The following is a 26165-nucleotide window of genomic DNA, read 5'->3' on the forward strand; positions in this document are numbered from 1 at the left end:
CGGACAGAAAAATAATGCAAATGCGGTGAGGTGTCAACATTACCGATATTTGGGTTAAGGTATGTAGGGACTCTTTCTGCAAGGTTGAAATTATGTCTAAATAAAAAGATTTTAAAGATTGAGATAATCCAAAGACCTCTCCAAAACCGTATTTATAAATATGACACATGCCACCCAGCATGTCCAGAGGGAAGAAGGTGGAAACTAGACAGGGACAGAGCTGGTTACTCACAGCCCAGGGCCCGGCTCTGGAAACAGGCATTGGATTTGGATTCACTGGGGGCTGCAGGGAAGTGGGGTTAGCAGACAGGTCCTAAATCCCATTTCGGAGTATTTTTCAGGTAGGAAGGTAAAAAGAAGAGAAAAGCAGAGTGGGAGAGAGGAGGATGGGGTGAGAAGTTTCTGTGGTAGGAAGCAGGTCCCTTCCAACTTTGTCCCCACCACCACGCAACACCTAGGCACCGTGACTGGACAGGGCAGTCCTAAAATGGGATGACGAAGAGGGACATGCCGAACACGAGCCCTCTGCAGGACAATGAGGCATTAGCACTGCGTCACACATCTTGAGATCATGAACGATTTGTTTTGTAAACCCAGTTTGTGCTGGGCGCAGTGGCTCATACCTGTAATCCTACCACTTCCGGAGGCAGAAGCAGGTGGATCACTTGAGCCCAGGAGTTCGAGACCAGCCTTGGCAACATGGTGAGACCCTGTCTGTAGAAAAAATACAAAAATTAGCCGGGGGTGGTGATGCACGCCTGTAATCCCAGCTACTCAGGAGGCTGAGGCTGAGGGAGGATTGCTTGAGCCAGGGAGGTAGAGGCTGCAATGAGCCAAGATGGCACCCACTCCAGCTTGGGCAATAGAGCAAGACCCTGTCTCAAAAATAAAGAAAGAAAGTTGTAAGGAATCGCTTAGTAGTTGGGAAGGAAAACTTGTTCAAAATCTAATGTTTAAGATCTTCATAATATTAGATTTGGTGAGGTCTTGATATGACACCAAAAGCACAAGAAACAAAGGGGAAAATAGATAAATTGGACTACATCAAAATTAAAAAACGTTTGTGCATGAAATGATACACATCAATAAAATGAAAAGGCTACCTGTGGAATGGGGGAAAATGTTTGCAGATCATATATCTTATAAGGGCTAATATCCAGAATATGTAAAGAACTTCTACAATTCAACAACAACAACAACAAAAAACAAATAACTTGATTTTTTCTTTTTTTTTTTTTTTTTTTGAGAGGGAGTCTTGCTGTGTTGCCCAGGCTGGAGCACAGTGGTATCTGCTTGGCTCACTGCAACCTCTGCCTCCCAGGTTCAAGTGATTCTCCTGCCTCAGCCTCCCGAGTAGCTGGGATTACAGGTGCCCACCACCACACTCGGCTAATTTTTGTATTTTTAGTAGAGACAGGGTTTCACCATCTTGGCCAGGATGGTCTTGAACTCCTGACCTCTTGATCCACCCACCTTGGCCTCCCAAAGTGCCGGGATTACAGGCATGAGCCACTGTGCCTGGCCATAACATGATTTTTAAATGGGCCAATGACTTGAATAGAAGTGATTTCTTCAAAGAAGAGATACAAACGGCCAAGAAACATGAAAATTTGCTCAACATCGCTAATTATTAGGGAAATACAAATCAAGACCACAATGAGATATCACATCACACACATTAGGATGGCAGCTATCAAAGGAAGGAAGGAGGGGAGGAAGGAAGGGAAGTGAGGGAGGGAAGGAGGGAAGGAAGGAAAAGAAGGAGGGAGGGAAGGAAAAAGGGAAGAAAGGAAAGGAGAGAAAACAACAAGTGTTAGCAAATACACACAGAAACTGGAAACCTTGTATATTGCTGGTATGCACGTGACACGGTGCAGTCATTATGGAAAACGGTACAGCAATTCCTCAAAAAATTAAAAGTAGAACACTGTATGATTCAACAATCCCCCTTGTGGGATTCTTCAGTTCACTCAGATGAATTGAAAGCTGGGTCCCAAAAAGATATTTATTTGTACACCCATGTTTGTAGCAGCATTATTCACAATAGCCAAAAAGTAGGATCAAGTGTCCCTCCACAGAGGAATGGATAAACAAAATGTGGCGTGTGTGTATGTCTGTGCATGTGTATGTGTGTATACATATATATATATATGAATATTATTCAGTCTTAAAAAGAAAGGACATTCTAACACATGCTACAAAATTGATGAATCTTGAAGATGCTATGTTAAGTGAAATAAGCCAGTCACAGAAAGACAAATACTGTATGATTCCGCTTATATGACGCACACAGAGGAGTCAAATTCAGAGACAGAAAGTAGAATGGTGGCTTCCAGGAGCTGGGAGCAGGGAGAGAATGGGGATTTATTGTTTAATGGGTGCAGAGTTTCAGTCTGGGAAGATGAAAACATTCTGGAAATGGATGGTGGTGATGTTTGCCCAAGAACATGAATTTACTCAATGCTGCTGAACTATACCCTTAAAAATGGTTAAAATGGTAACTTCTATGTCATGTATGCAACACAGTAAAAAATAGGCTTACTTGTAAATAACAACAAATACACTCTTGTGAACCAAATATCATAAACTATAATCTAATGAATGGAAGGAATATGCACCTTTTGAAAACTCAGAATACTAAGAGGGACAACTTCAGGTTTTACGTTCTCTCTTTGAACATCTGCAAAACTCGCTCCTCCCTGGCATGGGTTCCGGGGGCCTGGTCACTGTGAAAAGGGGAGGGACAGGGTCTGAGTCATGGGGTTTTCAGGACTAGAGGTGACCTTGGCAATGTCTCTTACACAGCCCTGGGTCCCTGAGTGCCCATTGTGTGCTCAGCGCCCCTGCTCTGCCCTTGTGGCAGTCATCCCTCCCAGCCTCAGCGTCATCATCTGGAAACATCTTCTACCTTATAGGATTTTTGTGATGATCAATGAGGCCATGCAAGGTGCCTGGCAATAGCAGGCACTTGATGAATGCAAGCTCTTATTATTCTCCTCTCATCTAATCATCAACAAGAGCATGCAGGGTAGTTGCTATTATCTATATTTTGCAAATGAGAAAAATGAAGCTTAAAGAAGTTAAGATGTTACTCAGCTCCAAGATCAGAACACAGTGTTGCTAGGATTTCAATCCAGGACCCGTTCAATTCCAAAACCCATGATCCTTCTACCCCAGCCTGCTCAGACCTCATTTCACAGATGAGAAACATGAGGCTCATTGACACTGGCAAGAGTGAAAGCCCGGATGACCACAGGGGCTAGGCAGGTAATGGAGAAGGGTATGTTAGCCGATGTTAAAAAAAAAAAAAAAAAAAAAAAAAATCACCTGCCAGAGATTCTACCAAATTATATCCATTTTTACTAAACTAAGGGGTAGGCATGTAACATTATATAGGCCTACAAAATACTAGAGATTGTGCTTTAAATTTTAAATTTAGAAATAAATGTTGAAAAATAATTTTAGGAGAAACCAGATCAAAAAAGAAAAAAAAATGCAATTCAATTCTCTTCCAAATTGTTCCATTTTACAGGTCTCCCTGTGTTGCCCAGGCTGGTCTCGAATTCCTGGCCTCAAGCAATCCTCCACCTCAGCCTCCCAAAGTGCTGGGATAATAGGCATGAGCCATGAGGCCCAGTGTCCTTCCAATTTTTTTTTTTTTTTTTTTTTCCAGAGAGTCTCGCTCTCTTGCCAGGCTAGAGTGCAGTGGCGTGATCTCGGCTCACTACAACCTCTGCCTCCCAGGTTCAAGTGATTCTCCTGCCTCAGCCTCCTGAGTAGCTGGGATTACAGGCACACACCACCAGGCTCAGCTGATTTTTGTATTTTTAGTAGAGATGGGGTTTACCATGTCGGCCAGGATGGTCTCGATCTCTTGACTTTGTGATCCGTCCACCTTGGCCTCCCAAAGTGCTGGGATTACAGGCGTGAGCCACCTTGCCTGGCCCCAATTTATTTTTTAAGCATAATGCAGGTCGACACCTGCAGACCAAATTGTCTGCAGGTCAGATGCTAACCCTAGCCACCAGATGGTCACTCTGAGGAAGGTATAGTGGAGGCCAAGATCAATAGTGGGTTCAGGAACATTTGAAAAGAGAGATAATATCACAAGTTGGTGCCACTGTGGGAACCCACGCTAGGGATGCCAGGACTTGCCATTTTCCAAGAGATATAGGAAATGTGGATGTGGGGAGAAATATACCAGCTTTGAACTAAGACCAACCATTTCTTTTTGCCCTGTGCAGACAAAATAGCAGAGGTCTGTGGGGCAAGCCTCTCCTCCCACCCAGTGACAGTCTACAGGATGAGCCACTTCACATACTGGCAAAACCCAGACTAAAGAAAAATCTGCAGATTCCCGAGCCATGATGGAACCAACCAGTGGCTTCTCCAGCCCGGACCAGTCCAGAGTGGGAGCAGGAGGTCCCCAGGGGAAAGGATGGAAGGAGGAAGGAGACTGCGGATGACGCCCAACCCCGACAGTCCCAGCCGAAGGAGACAGGTGTACAGACACGGGGGCATCAAACTCTCTCTCCGACTTCAGGGTTCAATTATTTTCTTCCATCAGATTTTTGTCCAAAGCTATATCCAGAGATTTTCAGTAATCCCACATCAATGGAAGGACTGCACAACATCTAGCCACATTAATTAAAGAGGATTTTTTTCCTTTGAGACGAATGCGTGTTAAAAATATCAAATATTAATCACCAGCAACATTAATTTATAATAACGCTTGTCTCCCTCTCAACTTCTAAGTTGACATCTGGCATGACTGCTTTGAAACTAACACCCGCTCCATTGCAGGAATTATAAATAGCCTGAGTTAAAATCTTCACCTTGAACTGAACAGACTGACTCCACGGGGTGGTTTACAGAATGAAGAGGGCTGCAGCATGCAGTAAAATCCTGGGTGGGCCTACTGGGGGTAGCAGTCAAAGCATTATTTTAAGGCAGCAATCCTGAGGCGGGGAAGGGTCAGGGAGAGGAGTGTGAGCACGGAGGGCCCTGCCCTGCTTCCTCCTCATGGGGCAGTGTGCCCAGGTGCAGGGCTGCAGGAGGCCAGCCTCACTCCCACCTGGCCGATTTCATGAGCCATCAGAGGAGGGGGTGGGCACAGGCTGTTCTATTCTACCCTGATTAAGTGCACAATCCAGTTTCTATACTTGCCTTTTGAGGACTGGTTAGTGCAGATGCTGTCTTTTACTGAGTAGAAGGCAGAGCCTACTTTATATAAAGAGAAGAAAAAATTCATCTATCAGCCTACAAAGCACATTCATTCTATAAGCCTATCTAGTAGTGATATTCACAGTTACTGTGCTTCCTCTATGTGCCAGCCTGGGGCTTGCTCCTCGTATTTAGTCCTCACAACAACCTCACAAGATAAGCTCTAACAGGAACCTATTTTACCAGTGAGGAAATTGAGTTAGAGGAGCAAATTTCTCCAGGTGCTGCAGCTAGGCGGTGGCGGGTGGAGCAGGATCCAAACCAAGAAGAGTGGGTAAATGGGGCCTTTTTGCTTCACCCTTTTCCAACATTTCTCAAGCTACTAAAACTCTAGCTTGCCAGACTTCCTATCCAGAAATCCAGATCCAGTGGCTCTGGGCTGGGGCACGGGATTCTGGGTACTTGACAAGCACCCCAGGTGAGTCTAACCCTAGGGGAGTTTGGGGGAGCACTGCCGAGGATGCCCTCGTGACAGCCTATGGGCAGCCAGGGGTTACTGTTCCCATTTACCAGATGTGGAAACAGACCCTGACTCAGGATGCTGAGATGAGACTTTTGGTCCCAGGACCACCAAGCAGACCTCTGACCACCAGCCTGAAGGTCAGAGAGAGGACAGAGCAGGAAGAGAGGGCGCCTTGTAGAGTGGGAAACAGTGGGGATAGAGTCTGAGAAATAGGGTGGGAGATGTTGGGGGCAGCATATGGTCCTGCTTCTGATTGTACCCAGCTCCTCAAGGGCTCAGGGGACCTCTGGGGCAACCCAGAAAAGCCGCTTGTGGCCCACATGCTTTGCAGTCAGGCCACCTCCAGGGGACACTGGGGCCCCAACTTGTCCAACCAAGACTGCAACAGGGAGCTAAGGCAAGAACCCTCTCTCTCATCTTTCCCTGGCTGGGGCCAAATTCCCCCAGGTGCTTACTTCCCCTGAGACCCCTCACAGGCTGCTTCCTCTGACCCTACCTCCCTGGGCCTGCACTACCTCTTCTCGGGCCCCTTCTTGCAGGCTAATGAGACCAGGCATGGCCAGCCTGACAGTGCAGGTTCTCAGATGTCTCACTGTCCTCCCCTCACGCTGAGAGTAAGCTGCAGGCTGCCTCTGCCCATGGGGCTGCTGCTACTAAGATACCTGGAGTGGGGCAGCTCCCAGAAGAGGGTCCTGGGCCCCATCTTCTGCTGCCCTGACTCTCTGACACCCCCTGGAGACCCTGAGCATCCCATCTGGCAGCTCACGTCCTTGTCTCATCCCTTCCCAGCTGGGCCCCCGATGGGTCCAGGGAGTGTGTATGTAGAACACATGTTGCCTCCTGGTCTGGGCCTCAGAGCAGCCAGCTCAGCCTCCTCACCTGCAAGGCTTTCCAGAGTCCAGGTGGGGGCCCAGCTGTTTGCCTTCAAGTACAGGAAATGACTGCCTTTCAAGGGACCTCCTCTCTCTCCTGAGCAACGGCTCCTCTCTTTGTATTCTTTTTCCCCCTTTGCACTTTGATGACTCAGGTTTTCACAGGCACAATAGTTCCCCCTTTGAAACCTAATTCTGAATGGGCACAGACCCAGGTGCGCACACGCACCCATCTTCCTCCCTCTCCCGGGCTTGCTAGTCCTTACTTTAGCAACAAGACGACCCTCTATCTTAGCTGGAACTTCTCCTAACGGAAACTAGCCTCTCTGCCACTTGGAAAGAAAAGTCGAATTTTCATTATTTGTTTAACTGATTTCCTTCAAAGGTTGGGGCGATGGGTTAGGGCAGTGTTTCTCTGGGAGTGGGAGGTACGATGAGCACCTGCATCAGAGTCCAAGCTGTAGAAGGGCTCGTTAAAGGCCCCAGAGAAGCAGAGTCCTGGCAATAACATCTTCCTTTGGTACTTGGGAACTGGTGGTCTAGCGGGTGAGCAACATTCCCCAGCACTGCCTCCTCCTAGAAGGGAGTTGCAGCAACGGTGAGGCCTGTCTCAGGGAACACACATGGTTTGGGAGGTTTGATTTGGACTCAATCTGAGAGGAGCCAGGACAGACTTCAAAGCCCACTCTCCTTATGCTTTTTCTACAAAAATAAATAAATAAATAAAATGAATAACACAGTATTAAGATCATAGCCCATATTGAGCAAACATTCCATTTTACTGTGAAAGAGTGATTCATATGTTTAAGCGAGGTATTAAGAAGTGCTTAGATAAGATTTGCATATCTGTGTTCCCAAATGGAGCTGTTATTGAGCTCTGCCTACATAAACCTGTGCTTCTAAACTTCAAGATAATAACAGAACATGATCTGAACAAACTGATTTCTTCCTACCGTGTTCAGCTTCTGGGGAATCGAAGCGCATCCGAGAAAAGATTGTTCGTTCCTTCCTGGACATTTTATTAGTTTACCTCACTGAAGAGATCCCTCCAGGTAATGCTAGTTTAGTGTGCTGGTTACAACATGTAGGTGCTATTTTTATTGTTGCCTTTGTACAGATGGGGAAACTGAGGTACTGAGAGGTTTAGTAACTTTGGGTCCAAAGTCCCTAGTAAGTCCAAACTAGGGTTCAAACTCAGGCAGTCCATGCAGTGAACCCCTGTGCTAACCCCCTGTCCAGAAACATAAACAAGGTAGCTTTCCCACTAATTTGATGAGAAATGCCAATTGAGCAAAATGTAGAATAATAAGAACATGTCAAGCTGCCATTTGACATATTTGTTTACTTAATCTTTGGGGTTTAGTTTTGAGACAGAATTTCACAGGCTCCTCTATGACTCGTCTCCGTCAGAAATGTGCCCACGTCTTCTTACTCACCAGTGTTTCTTTCTGTTGAGATCCAGTTAATCCTCCTCATTAATCTTCAGCTCCCAAATAAAGGTCCCTCTGTCCTCACTAGACCCAGAATATTTTCCTGCCCTGTATCAGGCCAGCCCCCGCGGGAGCTCCGAATCCTTTTAAGAACCACGCTCGTGTTTTTCTTCCAAGTTGCACAGAAACAAATATGTCCACAACCGATGGGCAGCAGAGACTATCGAGGAGGCAGGGGGCTGAGACAGGAAAGGATCTTCTGGACAAAAGGACCGTAAATCATATCCTTCCTGTGACCTGGACTAAGTGGTCTTCCCAAGACCCAAGCACTGCTCCTCAGGTGAGCGGAGAACTGGGACAGGACAGAGCGGAGTGGCAGGGATCTAGGGTGTGGCTGCAGACCGTGGCTGTGTGCAGGCCCCGGCAGAGCCGTTTTTCATAAATATGGGATGGAAAACCTCAGCAGGGAAGCTGACTCTCGTTCACCTCAAGTTGTTCACCTCAGTGATGCTGTGGCTTTGGGCTTCTGAGTCTAGCCATGGCCCAACCAGGGTTGGAGCAAGAGATGGCATCCCATCTTTCAACCTTATTCCTTGTCAGAGTCAACTGTCCAGGGTGTAGTTCTAAAGGGGACACAAAACATCCCTGCAGTCAACAGAAGACTCAGAGCCAGTTAAGGCCTGTGCCAGCTAACTTGGCCACTACATAGGGACCTCTCTGTTCCCACCAGGGTGGGCAGTGCCCTCCAGAGGAAAACAAAAATTCCTTACACTCATCTTAAGATGCAGTCCCAGGAAACTGAAACCCCAGACTGCACAGTGCACAGTATAGTGCGTTTGTTCTGCTCGTAGGGGGTTTCTTTAATCATCTAAATTGAAAACAGTCTAGTATGCCATTGGTGTAGAAGATGTTTGGGGTAGAAAACCACATATAACAAATGCCTTATGTGGTACATTAGCAAAGAAATATTGGGTCAATATCAAATCGTTCTCTTCAGCCTACAAAACAAATATTAAATGAACATTTTTTAAAATATCCATTTGAAGGAACATCAAGTCACAGTGCAGCCCAGAACGCCCAGCCTCCTCACTCCTGATGTGCCCTGGGGCTTGAAGATCTCCTGGGTCCCTGGAAGCACCAAAACTCAGAAACTGTGAGACCCGGCCCCTTCCTGACCTCATCTTTTCAATTCTACAAACTGAAGTTGTAGAGTTATTTTTTTTTCTTCTTTACTTTTTGGATTTTAGTATTTTTAACAGCTTTATGGTGATATAATTTACATACCAGACCATTCACCCATTTAAAATATACATTTCAAATAATTTTTAGGATACCCACAGAGTTGTGCAACCATGCCCACTAATTTTGAACATTCTTGTGGCTCCAAAAAGAATATTAACAGTCACTCCCCATTTTCCTACCTGCAGCCCACCCCCAGCCCTGGGCAACAACTAATCCACTTTCTGTCTCTACAGAGTTACCTATTCAGGACATTTCCCATACATAGAATTATACAAGATGTGGCCTTCTGTGACTGGCTTCTTTCACCCAGCATGGTGTTTTCAAGGTTCCTCCATGTTATGGTGTATATCAATACTTCATTCTTTTTCATGGCTGCATAATACTCCATTGTGTGGATATAGTGTGTTTTATTCATCCACTTGTCATTCAATGGAGAAAACCTGTTTGTTTAACAATGGCTCTTTTTGTTTTCCTTTCCAGCTACCAATCAGAACAGGTGTCCCCGAAGATATCCAGACAGAGAATGTGCCCCCAGGCCCCCTTGTTCTTCCTTCCCCCTCTGGTAGAATCTGATGTTTTGACAACCCAGACAAATCCTCAAGATTGACTCGGGCTGGACTCACAGGTCAAGGCCGACTAATGGGCCAGGCGCAGTGACTCACATCTGTAATCTCAGTGCTTTGGGAGGCCAAGGCAGGAGGATTGCTTGAGCCCCGGAGTTTGAGACCAGCCTGGGCAGTATATGGATCACATTTTCAAGTAGCAATTTCTGGAACTCAATGACTGTCACTGTCAAGGGTATGAAGAGGTAGGAATGCTGCTGTGGTGTGAATGTCCCCCTGAATTTATGTGTTGAAACGTAACTGCCCATGCAATCATATTAAGAGGTGGAGCCTTGGGGTGATTATGTCAGACTATGATCTGCCCTTGTGAATAGGATTAGTGGCCTTACAAAAGGGCTCCAGGGAACTAGCCAGCCCCTTTTGCCCTTCTACCTTCTGCCATATGAGGATAAAAAGAAAGCCTTGAGCAGACACAGAATCTGCTGGTGCCTTGATCTTGGACTTCCCAGCCTCCAGAATTATGAGAAATACATTTCTGTTCTTCATAAATTACTCGGTCACGGGCATTTCATTATAGCAGCAGAAACAGAGAAAGACAAATATCAAGTATTGCTCTCCACAGCTCGAGGGTCTTGACATCCCCTCAGCCCCTGCCCAAGCAAAGCCACCCTAGACAAACACACATTCTAAGTAAAATCTGGCTGTCATTCGTCCTGCAGATTCAACTCTGAAGCAGGTCCCCAGCCTCGGAGCCTCTGCTGAGCTGACCTTTCCCTCTGGCTTTAGGAGGCTTCCTGCTCTTCCTTGGGTCTCACCTCTGGCCACTGCCTCCTGGGGCCTCTGAAGGGGATGACTGGACAGGAGAGGAATAGCAGTCAGCATGCACTCACCTGTGCCTGCTCAGTCATCTGCCAGTTGGTATTCTACGGACTACACTGTCCCATGTTCACTGTTAAATATTCAGGTGGAGTTGGGTTTAGCAGCAGATTTCCACTTAATCTCCTTTGAGTGTTTCAGGCCCTCAGGAGAGCTCCTGGGATAACTCTGCTCTGGCTGCTACCCTCCTCAGTCTGTGTCTAGCCCTACCTCGTTGGTGGGGAGGGCTCCAGGCTCTAGCCCACCCCGGCCTCCCTCTGGATACCAGGGAGAGGGTGGAAGCCTTAACCAAGGTCAATGACACAAATGCAGATTTGGGAAGGGGATCAAATGATGCAAAAGCCTCAGAGAGACAGCTCTTGCCGTTCATGCTGTGTCCCAAGGATACACAAATGAAGGATGGGGACACTCTATAGTGTTACTCTGACCCCTGCCTACCTCCACTTTCTGGATCCTAAAGCAGCTGTCAGAGGGGATGCCCTCAGCCTTTCCTAAAATCCCAGCAGGAAGATGACAGCAGCTCCGAAGAAAGAAGTGTCTGGGAAGGCACAGGGCCCAAGTAGCAATTAAGCATTTTTCGTGTGTCCATAGGGTGGCAGACTTCTTTCCACAAACGGAAGCGCTGTCCCTCTAAACCTGTTACTGAGTCTAACGTTTGGGGATAGCTGCAGAATGGTCCCCATCTGCTTTGAGGAGTGGCCTCTGAGTCTCCCATCTTTTCCACTTCAGGTCCCCACGCTGTCCCCATTTTAACCACTAGATGGTAGCAGACACCACCAGTTGGCGAGGAAAGTTTTGGCCCCAAATAGGAGGTAAAGGCTGCATTTGAAGGTTTCCTCCCTATCTTGAAGCTATGTCCGTTTCACCTGTTTCTAATTTAATTTAATTTAATTCATTTTTCTTATAGGTACATTCTTATAAGTAAATTATTTTTATATTTATGAAGAACATATTCCTGAATATAAATAATACTCACAAATGTATTCTTCTTAACCTCCCCAGCCTCTGCTGCCTCTGCCCTTTTGTCTCCAGTAACAGGAATGGGGACCAATTCTACATTCCTCAAAGTTCAGATGAGAAGAAGTGAGAATGGTCTTAGGCGTTATACTACATTTGATCAAAGAAGACGAGAACTCCCAAGCCAGTACCGAAGAATGTGAAACTAAGACACAGAAGACAAACACAATAAAAAATATACCTAAGAAATTGCAAAGGGGACAAAAACAAAAATAACAATAATTAGCATTGATGGACAGGCGTCTTGGCTCACTCCTGTAATCCCAGCACTTTGGCAGGCCAAGGCAGGCAGATCACTTGAGCCCATGAGTTCAACACCAGCCTGGGAAAGAAAGCAAGACCCTATCTCTACAAAATAAAAATAAAAATAAAAATTAGGCAGGCTTGGCCAGGTACAGTGGCTCACACCTGTAATCCCAGCAGTTTGAGAATCCGAGGCAGGCAGATCACTTGAGGCCAGGAGTTCAATACCAGCCTGGGCAACATGGCTAAACCGCATCTCTACTAAAAATACAAAAATTATCTAGGCATGGTGGTGTGTGCCTGTAATCCCAGCTACTCGGGAAGCTGAGGCACAAGAATCACTGGAACTCAGGAGACAAATGTTGCTATGAGCTGAGATCATGCCACCGCACTCCAGCATGGGCAAGAGCGAGACTCTGTCTCAAGAAAGAAAAATTAGCCAGGCTTACTGGCACAAAGCTATGGTCCTAGCCACTCAGAAGACTGAGGCCAGAGGATCGCTTGAGCCCAGGACATCGAGGCTGCGGTGAGCTATAACTGTGCCACTGCACTATAGCCTGGGTGACAGAGAAAGACCCCGTCCAAAAAAAAAAAAAAAAAAATGCATTGACTCTTAACCTTTCCACTTGGTATGACATACAATTCCAAACTGCACATCAGGATTTGCATACTGGGCCAGGTGCAGTAACTCATGCCTGTAATCCCCTTGGGAGGCCAAGGCAAAAGGATTGCTTGAGCCCAGGAGTTTGAAACCAGCCTGGGCAGCATAGTAAGACACCATCTCTACAAAAAAAGAAAGAAAGAAAGAAAGAAAGAAAGAAAGAAAGAAAGAAAGAAAGAAAGAAAGAAAGAAAGAAAGAAAGAAAGAGGAAGGAAGGAAGGAAGGAAGGAAGGAAGGAAGGAAGGAAGGAAGGAAAGAGAGAAAGAGAGAGAGAAAGAAAGAAAGAAAATTAGCCAGTCATGGTGGCACGTGCTTGTAGTCCTAGCTACTTGGGAGGCTGAGGTGGGAGGATCATTTGAGCCCAGGAGTTCAAGGCTGCAGTGAGCTATGATCATGCTCCTGTACTCCAGCCTGAATGACAGAAAGAGACCCCCTCTCTCTCTTAAAAATAAGAAAAGAAAATATGAAAATGGGTCCAATTAGTAGGTTGGTGAAAAGTAATTGTGGTTTGCCATTACTTTTAATGTACCACCCTAATAGATTATGAGCAGCAATTGGCATGTTAGTGAGCACCACGGGGTGTCCTGGTGCCTGCAGCCGCCTTCACCTGCCCCCTGCTGCTCTGAGACAAGACGTTGCCTCATCCAGGATGGCTCTGCTTGCAGGGAGGGGCACAATTTAGAAAGGCTCCCACAAAAGTCCACCAGGCAGCAATCAATGGTACCTCGAGAAAAGCTATGACTATCAAAGGACAAGTCATGGTCAAAATGGAATCCTGGACATGGGAAGGAACTTTATATCCAAGGCCTGAGCCTGAAACCGAAGGAGAAAGAGATTCATGGGCTGCAAGAAGGCCCCAAGTCACCACAGCAGGTGACAATGTCCATAAAAGGAGACAAAAACAAAAAACAAAGAAAGGACCTTGTTGGGGGACTGGCCTGGCTTAAGTGGGTCCTAGAGTAAAGACTGTCCTGGGCATCCCCTAAGCAGGGAGGGTTGATGGATGGAGAACACAAGTAGAGCCAGCCTCAGAAACCATAGTCTTCTTGGAGGCTTCTGAGAAAGAGAATGGAACATGATGTGCTTTCCTATTCTATGTTACATTTTTCTGGACTAAAAATTGAGGAGCAGAGGAGACAGCGAGACCAGGAAGCTACATTTAGAGGAAGCTACCAGTCTCTAGGTTAGGATAGAGGGCTCACATCCTTGCCAGCTCCATTAGTAGTGTGAATTTCTTCACTCCAGGCACACAGTGGCCTGGTGGGGTCAAATATTTGACCTAAAACAAATGGGACCAAATTTCAAAAATGAAAGTTGCAGCTGGTCCCTGCTAAGAAATCTCAGCAATGGAGTCTTTCCAGCTCATGCCAGCTCACAGCCCCTTCCTGCCCCCAACCCTTCCGAGCAGCGCACCCCCTGCCCAGAGCCCACGAGGCTGCCTCTTATCCTTTCTTCAAAAGGACCCTGAAATCCATTCTCTCCAAAAAATAGACCCTGGCTGGGTGGGGGAGGGGAGGAATACCAGTCACATCCCTCCCCAACCTGGACACAACCTGGTCCTTGCCTTCCTCCCCAGGTGGCCACAGAGGCATAGGCCCTGGCTGAAACCGACAGCTGGGAACACCACGCCACACATCTCAGTTCAGTTTGTGCTTTTATTCTGAAGCCAGCAGGTTGGTGCATAGTTGCCTTCCTGGTCTGAAATCAGTGCCCCTTTTAGCCCCTGCCCTGCTCCCCGTCCCTTGCTCCCACCCCAATCTGGACAGAGGACTGCCCTCCTCAAAGTCACCAACCTGCTCTCGGGGCTGATGCTTGGAAAGGAGCTGTTTAAGGAAACGCCCTAATTGCCTTCTAATATGTCAATATCAGATTAGATTGAACCACCACCAGTTGCATTTTAATGGAAAAGCTGTGGGAATTGGGGGCTTCAGTGGTTAACTGGTAAAGTGTGGTAAGAGGGGACCTCAGAGGCATGACAATTCTGGCAGAAGGTCACAGGCCACAGGCTGGCTGGGACCAGAGTCTTCAGGGGGCTGATTGACGTCCCTACACCTGCCTTCGGGTGACTGTCCGCTGCCCTCTGGGAAGGATCAGTCTTGAGTCTGTGGTCTAAAACTAAGGAGTTAACCAATCAAGGGAAGATGAACGACCCACAGATTGGTCCTCACAGACCACATAAAGGACCTGAGGGTCAGGCCAGGACCTGGGACTCAGCAATGCACCCAAAAGCCTGTGCCCAGGAATGTCCAATTCAGACCGAGGGGTACATGTGGGGAGAGGGACAGGGCCCAGGAAGGAGAGCAGGCCCAGGAAGGGAGGGGAGGGGGAATGTCCTCTCTGCCATTTACCACCTCTCTGGCAGCCTAAGCAGGGAAGGGAACCAGGCTGGCCATCTCTCACACCACAGCTTCAAGCTGGGACATCGTCAGGCCAGCCTGGGGACCACGTCATGATGGGAGGTATGTCTCCCTGTGTGCATATGTGTGTACTAGGCAAGAGAGATCAAAGTAGTCAGCGTAGGGACTGGAAGAGTCACAGGAGCTGGGTTGCATGGCACAAATAAAAATCCAGGCAGTGCTGGGGAAAAGGATGGTGGGTATCCTAAGACCCGGCAAGCGCCTAAAAATTGATGTTCTTCAAGTCCATGGAGCAGCGGTACCTGCCGTCTGGGAACCTGGAGCACAGCAGGTTGGGTGAGCAAGGACAGGTATGGTGCTTGCGTTTCCTAAAGAAGGGGACCTAAGGAGAGAAGAAAGCAACACCTTCACCAAAGGGATGTTGGTGGGCCTCCTGGCAGCAGTCTCTGCTCAGTCCAGCGCTGGCAAATGTCTCCCCCCACACCCTACCCCACTTCTCCATTGCACCTAGCACAACAAGAATAGCAATTAGAGATGAGGAAACTGAGGTACAGTGTGGCTAAGCAATACGCCAAGATCACACAGCTAATTTGTGGAGGAGCTAGGATTCGCACCCAGGCTACCTGGCTCTGGAGACTCAGCACACATGTGCCTGCACACACACACATACACACACACACACACATGCACACACACGTCCATTGATTGAATGTTTGTTGCTCATCCATTATGGGCTCAGCACCGTGGTGGGTGCTGCAAGTGCAGCAGCGAATAGGACAGCCGCCATCTCTGCCCTGACTCACACGCCAGAGGAGTGCTAAACCACTGGGGTATCCTCAGGGAGGAGTTAGGAGCATGGGCCCATTGTCAGACTGCCTGGGTTCAAATCCCAGGTCTACCACTTCCCAGCTGTGTGACAATCAGCAAATCATTTGACCTCTCTGTGCCTCAGCTTTATCATTTGTAAAATGGGTTAATAACAGCACCTACCACATATGGTTATAAAGAGGTTAAAATGACAAAAAGCACCCAGTATGAAGGGTGGCATGCAGGAAGCATTCAGCATTAGTTTTTATTACCACTGTTGTCTTTATTGGGAATATGGATCTGGAGCTGAACCCCCTCACATTCCCCAAGATTACAAGGACTGCCACATTGTCCGGCCTCGTTCACCACTCTCTAGCGCCTCTTCATCCTGGGACAGGAGGTTGGGCGGGGGCTGTGATTGGGAGAGAGACTGCTGGAGGATGCTCTGTACCCAGATGAGCACCAAGCCGGGGTGCAGGTAAGTCCCCGAAGAGCAGGAAATATGCCTGAGTCCAGGTGTAAGACAGCTGGTAAGCCTGAGAGCCTGTGCTCAGGAATGTCTAATTCAGACAGAGGGGTACATGTGGAGAGAGGGGCAAGGCCCAGGGAGGAGAGCAAGTCACCTGAGAGCCTGTGGAAATGCCCTAATTGCCTTCTAATAGTCAATGTCAGACTAGATTGAACCACCACTATTTGCATTTTAATGAAAAAGCTGTGGGAATTGGGAGCTTCACTGGTTAACTGGTAAAGTGTGGTAAAGTGGCTCCAGAGAGGGAGTGCAACGGGGAGGCTGTGGCTCCAGAGGACTCTGGACTGGGAGCTGGCAGTCAAGGAGTGCGAGCAGGGCAGGAACTACGTACTCAGGGCACAAGAGTGAGTGACTCCTTGAAGTGGGCACCTCACTTGCCTCACTGTAGACCTTACCAGGTGTGGAAGGTGATTTTGTGGGTCTACTTTTATGTTCCTGAAGGGAGTTTCCTTCAAAGCAAAGGGCATGTGAGATCCTTCCCAAATCTGAATTCATCAGATCCATAAGGGGCATTAGAGGCAGTGAGTCTGCTCCACTCATTGTATATGTGTGGCCCAAGAGCAGGTGAACTAATTTGCCCAAGTCCACACAGCAAATTAAGGGCTGGAATGCCCAGCCTGTCTAACAGCCTATGAGATCAGTGGCACCCCTCCACCTGAGGCTGCCCCTTCAAAAACAAGGCGGCAGCGCTCAACATCAGTGAGGTATAACTAGAGCTGGCGTCGGAAAACTGCAGTTCCAGTCCCAGCTCTGTCTTATTGGCTGTGTGCCTTGAGCCAGTCACGTGACTTGGCTTGTCTGTCAGTTTCTTCAGCATTGCCCAGGGTTGCTGTCAGGATTGAATTAAGATCAGTGATTCTCCAACCTGTGCTAGAAGTTTGTAGGTGGATCATGTCCGGCCTTGTACAAATAAATGTACAAATGTGTTATCTGCAGGGCACTAAGGTGGGTGCCTGTTGGTGGTGGGGACACAGCAACCCCATAGCCTTCTGCTTCCCCTTGGACATTCAGGGGCTGGATCAGGGCTGGATCAGCTGTCAGAGGAAGGTGAAGTCCTCTGGAGCCACAGCCTCCCTAGACTCCCTCTCTGGAGTCAGCCTCTCTAGCCTTCCCAGCTAGAGCAAGGCCCCAGGACGTCACCCTCTGCTCCCCGCATGGCCCACCCACATATGTGCACCCATGCAGTGTCTGCACAGTACCTTGTGGCTGCCAGGATGGCACTCCTCGCCTTCCCGCCCCAGCGGGGTACACATCCGCAGCCCTCGAAGCCACAGGCTGATGGCACAGCAGGTGCCTGCCCCACACTGGACATCCCGCTCACAGGCCTGCAGGTGGGAGAGAGAAGGGAACAGCCCATTAGTGCACCCAAGAGAAAGCAGAAGGGAAGGGTAGATTCAAAAAGCCCTTATCAGGATGGAACGGGAAAAGGCTGAGAGTGTCACCCCTGGCCTTAGCCTAACAGAACACCCTGGGCCACGCTTTATTGCCCTGCTCCCCTCATGGGGAGGCTCAGGGCTCAGGAGGGCATTGGATCTGGATCTGAGGAAATTTCCAAGCTCCTTGAGGCCGCTCAGAAGGAAGACAGTCCTCTTTTTCTGACAAGGCTGGGGGTTAGAAGGCATAGCTTTTCTAGGGCTAGTAGACGCTCAATGGATGCTGGTGGAACTGAATTAATTAAAATTCTCAGAGGTGGCAGGGACCCTGATGGCCCAAATTCCTGGGTGGTCAGTGCTGAGCTGCCTTGGACCAGGAGTCTCCAGCCCTGACCGCGCTGTGGTCAGTGCCTCCCCTCTGCATGGAGGCACCCCCACCCTGGCCCTCAGAGGCCCAGCCTCAGCCGAGGGGCCAGCACCCCAGTGAACAGGTGCCTCTCCCAGGGTTTCTCTGCTGACTTCCCTGATCCCCAGAGAGGATCGCAGAACAGGGGCTGAGCGGCCCTGCCTGGTTTGGGAAAGGTGCCATTTGTAAAGAAGGCCACCTAAGCTCACATTAAATAAAAGCCAGGGCTGGGGAAGACAGAACTCTTTTTTTTTTTTTTTTTTTTTTTTTTGAGACGGAGTCTCGCTCTGTCGCCCAGGCTGGAGTGCAGTGGCCGGATCTCAGCTCACTGCAAGCTCCGCCTCCCAGGTTTATGCCATTCTCCTGCCTCAGCCTCCCGAGTAGCTGGGACTACAGGCGCCCGCCACCTCGCCCGGCTAGTTTTTTTTTGTATTTTTTAGTAGAGATGGGGTTTCACCGTGCTAGCCAGGATGGTCTCGATCTCCTGACCTCGTGATCCGCCCGTCTCGGCCTCCCAAAGTGCTGGGATTACAGGCGTGAGCCACCGCGCCCGGCCGGAAGACAGAACTCTTAACTGCTCCAGACTCAGGTGGGGACCCACTGAAGAAGCATCCACACTTTCCATTCTCAGAGATGCTATGTGGCTTTTCTGAGCTAAAATGCAAAGCTGGGTTTTGGATCACTATTCTCCAATAAAAGCCTATGGGCACCTTCAGGCTGCTGTGTGGGATGTGGCAGGACCTGGAAGCCCCTACTTGCTCAGACCCAAGAGGGAAAGAGTGGATGTCGGCTCCACTGATCATGCAGAGGAGTTACGGGTGGCGGGCACCCAGCTGTGCCTGTCTCCAGCCCAGCAAGGGCACATCTCACACCCAGCCAGGCCCCAAAAGCTCGGGGTTGGGGTAAAGGAAACCCCAGTTGATTCTTCTTCTCCCATAGAGGTGCGGCATTGCTGTCCCACTCTCGGAAGAAGAGTCATAAAGCCTTGGATGTGGGGACAGTTACAGTCCAGGGAGCAGGGGAGTGTAGAGGTGGTGGAGCCTGGGCTCCTGCTGAGAGTCAGAAGTGGGACACCAGCAGGACATGGAGGATGTGGGGAGCCTGGGGGTTCCTGACTTCCCCTTACTGTCCTGTTCTAACCACTCATCTGTCTTTCCTGGGTAAGCCTAGGGAAATGCACTCTCTATTGTGCTTTTCACTGTGAAAATGTTTGCCGGCCGCTCTCAGATCTGCCTGCCCTGCTGCCTCTCTGGGCCAGTGCTGGAGCTGGCACGGGTGGTGAGGCAAGCCCAGCATCCAGGCCAACCGCGCTGCTCCTGCCCTCACTGCGCAGCAGCCGGGGCTTCTCTCCATTGTTCTTGCCCTCTCAGAATTTCAAGCTACCCCATAGAAGGGCAGCCCACAGTGTAAACACTTCATTAGGTGTAATTCTGCCTTCACGAATATTTTTATTTTTGCTTTGGATCTCAAAAGCATTTGACTTGCCTTTAATATTTGTTCTTTTGAACTCAGTCTTTTTCCTTTAAAAGAGAAAAGAAAGAATTTGTCCTTTCGGTGAATAGTAAAATTAACCCAATTCCAGGAATTGTTTGGCATTTCTCTACATTTCCCTTATCCATGTAAAAAGCTGGTGGAGGCTGAACTAAAAGTTAGTTTCCCTGCTCCCGCCGACCTTTTTTTCCCAGTGGCTTTTATATGGAAAGCTCTCAGGTAAAGCATTGCTTTCTGCTTCAATAAGAATGGTCCTGCTACCATAACACATCATGCGCCCCTATTTGAAGGTGGTTCGAGGTAAAGGCAAACTTCCGAGAGAAAACTGTGATCTGAATATTTTGAACCAATTGAACAGTGCCCACATGCTGAACCTCTGCTTTGAGACTGGATTTCTACTTGTTATCTGAACGCTTGCTTTGGGGTACACTCAGAATGTTAGTGTCACCCATATTCCTCTCAGAACTAACTGGGCAGGCACACAGTGAAAGAGTTTCAAAGATACCCTTTCTAAGCAGAGGTTAAATTTATACAATAGAAGTTTATAAGCTTACCACGTTTAATTAAGCTTACTGCCTTTAATTAAGTCAACATGCTATGTAAATTAATATTAATATTAATATGTGAACCAGACCATAAATAAAAATTAAAATTCACACAAAAGATAAATTAAGGTTTGCCAATCCACTTTATAAAGGAATTCCTTATTACATAATAGGAATCTTCATTTTACCAAAGGACTGAACTTCAAAATATTCAATGCTCTACTAATGCATTTAAAACAGGATTTGATTCATACACAGCTTCTCAAAAGCAGATCCCATTTAGTAGAGTGAGGTCTAACTAGTCTGAAAATCGCATGCAATCCCTCTCTAAAGTGCTGTCTAACGCATAACTCCCCATTCCCTTTGGTTCACAGTGTGTGGAGCCAACAGAGCCTCCTGCATGGTTCCTGGGCTCACAACCCATGCAGACCCTGACATCTTCCCAAAACCCAGGGCACAGAGAATGTTAGGCGACTTACCCCTGTGATCACAGCACAGTCAGACACAGTTACTAGGAGGAACATGATTGAGACTTGCATGGCACCTCTCATGGTCACTTGGGGTGAAGATAAAACACTGCCTGCTTGGATGCCTCTCGCTTCCTCCTGCTCAGCCTTGTGCCCGGCAAGCTGGGAAGGCCAGGCTCTCCTGCATCCCCCGCCTCCTCCCAGATGTTTATACTCAGGATCCAGGGCTGCCTGTGGATGCCTCATCTCTGCTTTTCCCTTCTCCAACACCGATGTTACTCAGATGATCTCAGAAGCGAAGATGAGACCTGAATCTCTAACAACATCAAATCAACATCAAAACCAATAAAAATGGATACTTCGTGGGCTCTGACGGTTGCTCTAACTCTCCCAAGAACGCAATGATTCAGACAGTTATGTACATTTCACTCGATGTTCTTTTCTGCCTCTGGGTATCCTTCTATCCTACTTGGGGCAGAGGAAAGGCTCTGGTAATGAATTAAGGGATTTGCAGCATAACCATTTATCCTTCCCTGCACCAAACTATGCAACATACAGGATTATTGGTTCCCTCACACTCACACCAAGAATTATCTAGGCATTTACCATGGGCTCAACACAGAGGTAGCTGAGAAGACAGAAGAGGGTGAGGCAGTATCTTTATTTCTCTAAAAGGTTAAAATTACAGTGAGGAGACATAAGACAGTGAGGAAAAAAAGACCAGGGTTGTGAGGCTGATACTCCTAAGTGACACACACATAAGGATTTGCTCTCTCACGGGCTCAGGATGAACACCAGCACATGTCCCTTGGTACAATGACCTAAGGGCAGAAAGCCAGCACAGGCACACACTCTCCCAGTACCCTGCAGAGCCGAGTTGGTATGGGCTGTGGCTGAAAGGTACTAGAGCCACACCACTGGCCTTCCAGGTTTTGGGGTGAGCATGAGAGGGGCCTTATCTGTGAGTGTACAAACACAGTGGGCTCAGATGTCAGTCTGGTGGGAAGTTGACTTTGGGGAGGGCCCCTCCTCCTGCGAGGAAAGCCCCTGACCCCAGCCCTCTCTCTGTCTCAGAGCACCCAGAGAGAACTCCCAGTCCTTTGTCAGATGATCTGCCTTCTCTCCACAATAATAAAAACCAACATTTTCCAAGGTATGTGTTGCAATATGTTAATACACAAATAAACAAATAAAAGACGACTACGGTCAAAAATTTGGGAAACACAAACCAGCTTGGTTTTTGCAGAACTTTTCAGGGCCTTTCATAAGCTAACAAGTGTTTGAAACACCAAGTGGGAAACGCAGTTTGTAGTATTTCACAAACAGATTCATCCGCAAAACTTTTCTCGTCAAGTGTCACATGGGTGTAGGGTTTCCACATAGAAATGTTGACAGGCATTTATGAGTGCAGAGAAGAAGACTAACTAGCACGGGGGCCAGGAGCTAAGCCCCCAGAGGCAGCTACTTTGACTTCAGATCGACGGCTTCATGACCTTGAAAATATTGCTAATCTCTCCAAGCCTCAGTTTTCCTACCTATAACATGGCGGTAAGAATAGCATTTACATCATAAGATATTGTGAGTATTCATCTATTTATTTACTCGTTGACTATATTTATTGAGAACCTACTGTATTAAAGGCACTGTTCTCAGCACTGGGAATACAGCGGTGAGCAAAACAAAACCCTGTCCTCATGTAGTTTCAACTCTAGTCAAGGAGACGGGTGATAGACAAATAAACAGATTTGTAATAAAACAGCCAGTTTTGCTAAGCACTGTTATAAAGGAAGGCAGGGGGCCAGGCGCAGTGGCTCAAGCTTGTAATCCCAGCACTTTGGGTTAGAAGGTAGAGGCAGGTGGTTCACTTGAGGTCAGGAGTTCAAGACCAGCCTGGTCAACATGGTGAAACCCCATCTCTAGGAAAAATACAAAAATTAGCCGGCTGTGGTGGCTCACGCCTGTAATCCCAGCTACTCAGGAGGCTGAGGCAAGAGAATCACTTGAACCTGGGAGGCAGAGGTTGCAGTAAGCCGAGATCATGCCATTGTACTCCAGCCTGGGCAACAAAACAAGACTCCATCTCAAAAAAAAAAAAAAAAAAAAAAGGCAGGGAAGGCCACAGACTTTGACAAGGGGTGTTATTTTAGATGTGGTAAGGGTCTCTCTGAGAAGGCACTTGTGTAGATTACTGATAAAGTGGAGGAGTGAGCTGGACAGAGCCTGGAGAAAAAGTCAGTGCAAAGGCCCTATGGCAAGGCTTCTTGGCCAGTTGCAGGAGAAGCAAAGAGCAAGGTGACCCAGGGGACAGGATGGGAGGGGATGCAGTTGGAGCAGGAGCCAAAGGCCAAATCCAGCCTGCCTGGTGGGACATGGCAGGAACCTGACTCCAAGTGTGATGGAATGCTTGGAGAGTTTGGAACAGTGGAGAGGCAGGATCTGATATACACTTAGATTTTTTTTAGAGACAAGGTCTTGCTCTGTTACCCAGGTTGGAGTGCAATTGTGGCTCACTGCAGCCTGGAATTCCTGGACTCAAGCGATCCTCCTGCCTCAGCCTCCTGAATAGCTAGGACTGTAGACACACATCACAGCACCTGGCCTGATTCACACCTTGAAAGGATCCCTCTGACTACAGGTGGAGAGTTAAGTGAGATGATGCATGTAAAGTGCTTACCACAATGCCCAGCACACAGCAGCATTTGCAACCAACTGACAATTTTTACTATAAACATATGAACTTGTATGCTTTAATATAAAATTCTCCTGGGAGGTGAGAATCAAAATAATGAGTCTGTAAGGCCCACCTGTTCACTGTGACACTGGGCTGGGCTGGTGACAGAAGAACCAAGAGACCACCCCAGCCTTGGAGAACCTTCCACTCTGGGAGAAAAGCTACCTAGGAAGGAGGCAGCGCTTTGCTGGGGGCTTGGAACACCTTACAGAAGTGGTCCTGTGGGCTCTGCTTGCCCTGCACACACTACCCCACATCACAAGCTCGCCTTCCAAGAGACAATGTTAGATCATGTGATTCTCAGGCTAACACCCGTCCCATTCACTCCCCATTCTCACTCCCTCCCTCACTCCCCGCTGCCCCAAACACACAAAACTCATCATCTCACAACTGCAGTGAAGAATGGTAGCCAGAAATGTTGTTGCAAAACAAAACCAAGAACATTGATTAAAAACATTTTATTTCTCTTGAATGCTAGTGCTTGAGGAAAAGCCAGTTTAATTAGAGGAGGGCAAGGGATAGACGGCAACTTGGTGGAAATCCCAGAAGAGACTCTGGGGAGCTCCAGGGATAAGCAGTACTGGTTCTTTATTCAATAACTTAATTACACATTCATTCAGTTCCTTCCATGTGTCAGGACCAGGAACTCGTGCTTCTAGGGTCTAATTTCCCTCTAGACCTTAGAGCTCTCCTGTTCCCACGTCTAGGCGGATTTCAACAGTACTTGACTCTTTTTAGCCACAGTTAGGACTACTTTTTGGCTGACAGATGTGGTGTGGAAAAGGAGAGTGGACAGAAGAGGAAAACCCTGAACTAAGCAAACAGAAACTGGAGGAAATAAAGGAGGGAAGTCGGAGGGGAAGTGAATCAAGAAGCGAGTGGTAAAACATGGAAGGTAAACGGTGAAAGTGCTAAAAATGGACTTGGCTCCCCTGAGGGAGGGGAGAGCTAGTGGAGATGTGCCAGGCAAGTCTTTCCCAGACTCCTACACACCTTCGGAGAGAAAAAGGGCAGGTGGGCAGCATGCCATTGAGTGTCTGTGTAAGAGGGCTACGTGCAGGTCACATCTCATAACTTAAGCCTGGCCCTTATTTCTCTGTTTTAGCTGATGTCAGTGTCACCATGGACCATTTATACAGACGTGTGTGTGCGCGCATGTAGCAACAGCCAATCTCAAGGCCTACCCTGAGGGGCCCTTCAAGATGTAGGGTGACTTCTCATGGAGTGAGACTATGGAGTAGAATATTCCCTGACCTGGCATAGTCCCCTGAGACTGTTTACCTTCAGGCATAGAATAAGTCTCACCCAAGCATGGGGGAGAGGTTGAGAGGCCTCTTTCAACTCTACCTTAAGATCATGGTTATTGTTCTGTAAGCTAGAAAGGGCGCCCATATCCAGGGGCCTCCTTGCTCCTGACTGAATGGGCGGATCTTGTGTTAATGTTTGAGTACGTGTGTTAAAATATGCTCCCTTTGGCTGGGTGCAGTGGCTCATGCCTGTAGTCTCAGCACTTTGGGAAGCCGAGGCAAGTGGATCACCTGAGGTCAGGAGTTCGAGACGAGCCTGGCCAACATGGTGAAACCCCATCTGTACTAAAAATACAAAAATTAGCCGGGCATGGTGACATGTGCCTGTAATCCCAGCTACTCGGGAGGCTGAGGCAGGAGAATTCCTTGAACCTGGGAGGCGGAGGTTGCAGTGAGCCGAGATTGCGCCTCTGCCTGGGTGACAGAGTGAGACTGTCTCAAAGAAAAAAAAAATGCTCCCTTTATTACTGGTTTGTTGCTAATAATTAAACAAGAATTAACTCTGATCCATTTCAAAAAGAGATGAAGAAAGGAATAATAGAATAAAGGAAACCCAAGCATACAGGCTGGGGGTTGTTAACTTGGAGTCACAGCCCCCGAGGAGTTCATGAGCAGAATTCAGAGAATCCATAAACTTGGTAGACAGAAAAATTGCATCTTAATGTTCACTAACTTCTAACTGAATTTTTAACAATTTCTTTGGACCGTAGGCCACAAACTATAAAAGTTTTAACAGTACTGTGATTTTGTTGCCGGGAGAAATTACAGATGTTTTTATGTCGTATTACTATTGCTGCAAATAGCTCCAAATATCATTCCTGCTCATCACTACCTTGAAATCACTATAGTTATTAGGCCCCTTGCTAGATTGTTACTTGATCCATCAATAAAGAAGTGCATGTATTACCATGTCACTAATTTGTTTTTAATAAATATCTTAACTTTATTTTAATAAACTTGATATTCTTTATAATCTTACATATTGTATTTTATACATTTGAAGACTCTATTCTGAGCCATAGGCTAAAAGGGGCTACAGCACCATAGCCAAGAACTCCAGGGGGTAAACTCTGGAGACTTGGAGCAAAGGAAAGACGTGGCTTAGTCCAGTGCAGGATCATAATTTCAAGCCAGCTGAAAGCCTGACTTTAAACTGGACAAATCTGAGAAGAATCAGAAGAGGAGGAGGCGGAGGAGGAGAAAAAAAGAAGAAGAAAACAAAATAGAAAGAGTACAGTCTCGGGGTCCAGAGAATAACAGGGACCTGGGGAGTGTCTTAGGCTGCTTGTGCTGTTATAACAAAATACCCTAGACTGGGTAATTTATAAACAGCAGAAATGTGCTTCTCTGGAGGCTGAGGAGTCCAAGATCGAGGTGCTGGCAGATTCCGTGTGTGGTGAGGGCTCATTCTCTGCTTCCCAGAGGACAGGGTGGAAGGGGCAAACAAGCTCCCTCCAGCTTCTTTTATAAGGAAGCTAATCCCATTTCTGAGGGCTCCCCATCATGACTTAATCACCTCCCCAAACGCCCTACCTCTTAATACTATCTCGTGGGAGATGAGG

General features: G+C 47.7%; 1 protein-coding gene across 1 annotated transcript; it reads right to left on the reverse strand.

Annotated features, from left to right (window-relative positions):
• Positions 1-14231: 14231 nt before the first annotated feature.
• Positions 14232-20717, reverse strand: PROK1 (prokineticin 1). Its single transcript, XM_015453855.4, has 3 exons — positions 20578-20717; positions 17483-17608; positions 14232-15329 (listed from the first exon to the last, which is right to left on the reverse strand). Exons 1-3 carry the CDS (start codon positions 20647-20649, stop codon positions 15210-15212), a joined length of 318 nt encoding a protein of 105 aa, XP_015309341.1. The 5' UTR covers positions 20650-20717; the 3' UTR covers positions 14232-15209.
• Between the last annotated feature and the right edge of the window lie 5448 nt (positions 20718-26165).

The sequence above is a fragment of the Macaca fascicularis genome, chromosome 1 (genome assembly GCF_037993035.2).
Source record: "Macaca fascicularis isolate 582-1 chromosome 1, T2T-MFA8v1.1".
Classification (NCBI taxonomy): domain Eukaryota; kingdom Metazoa; phylum Chordata; class Mammalia; order Primates; family Cercopithecidae; genus Macaca; species Macaca fascicularis.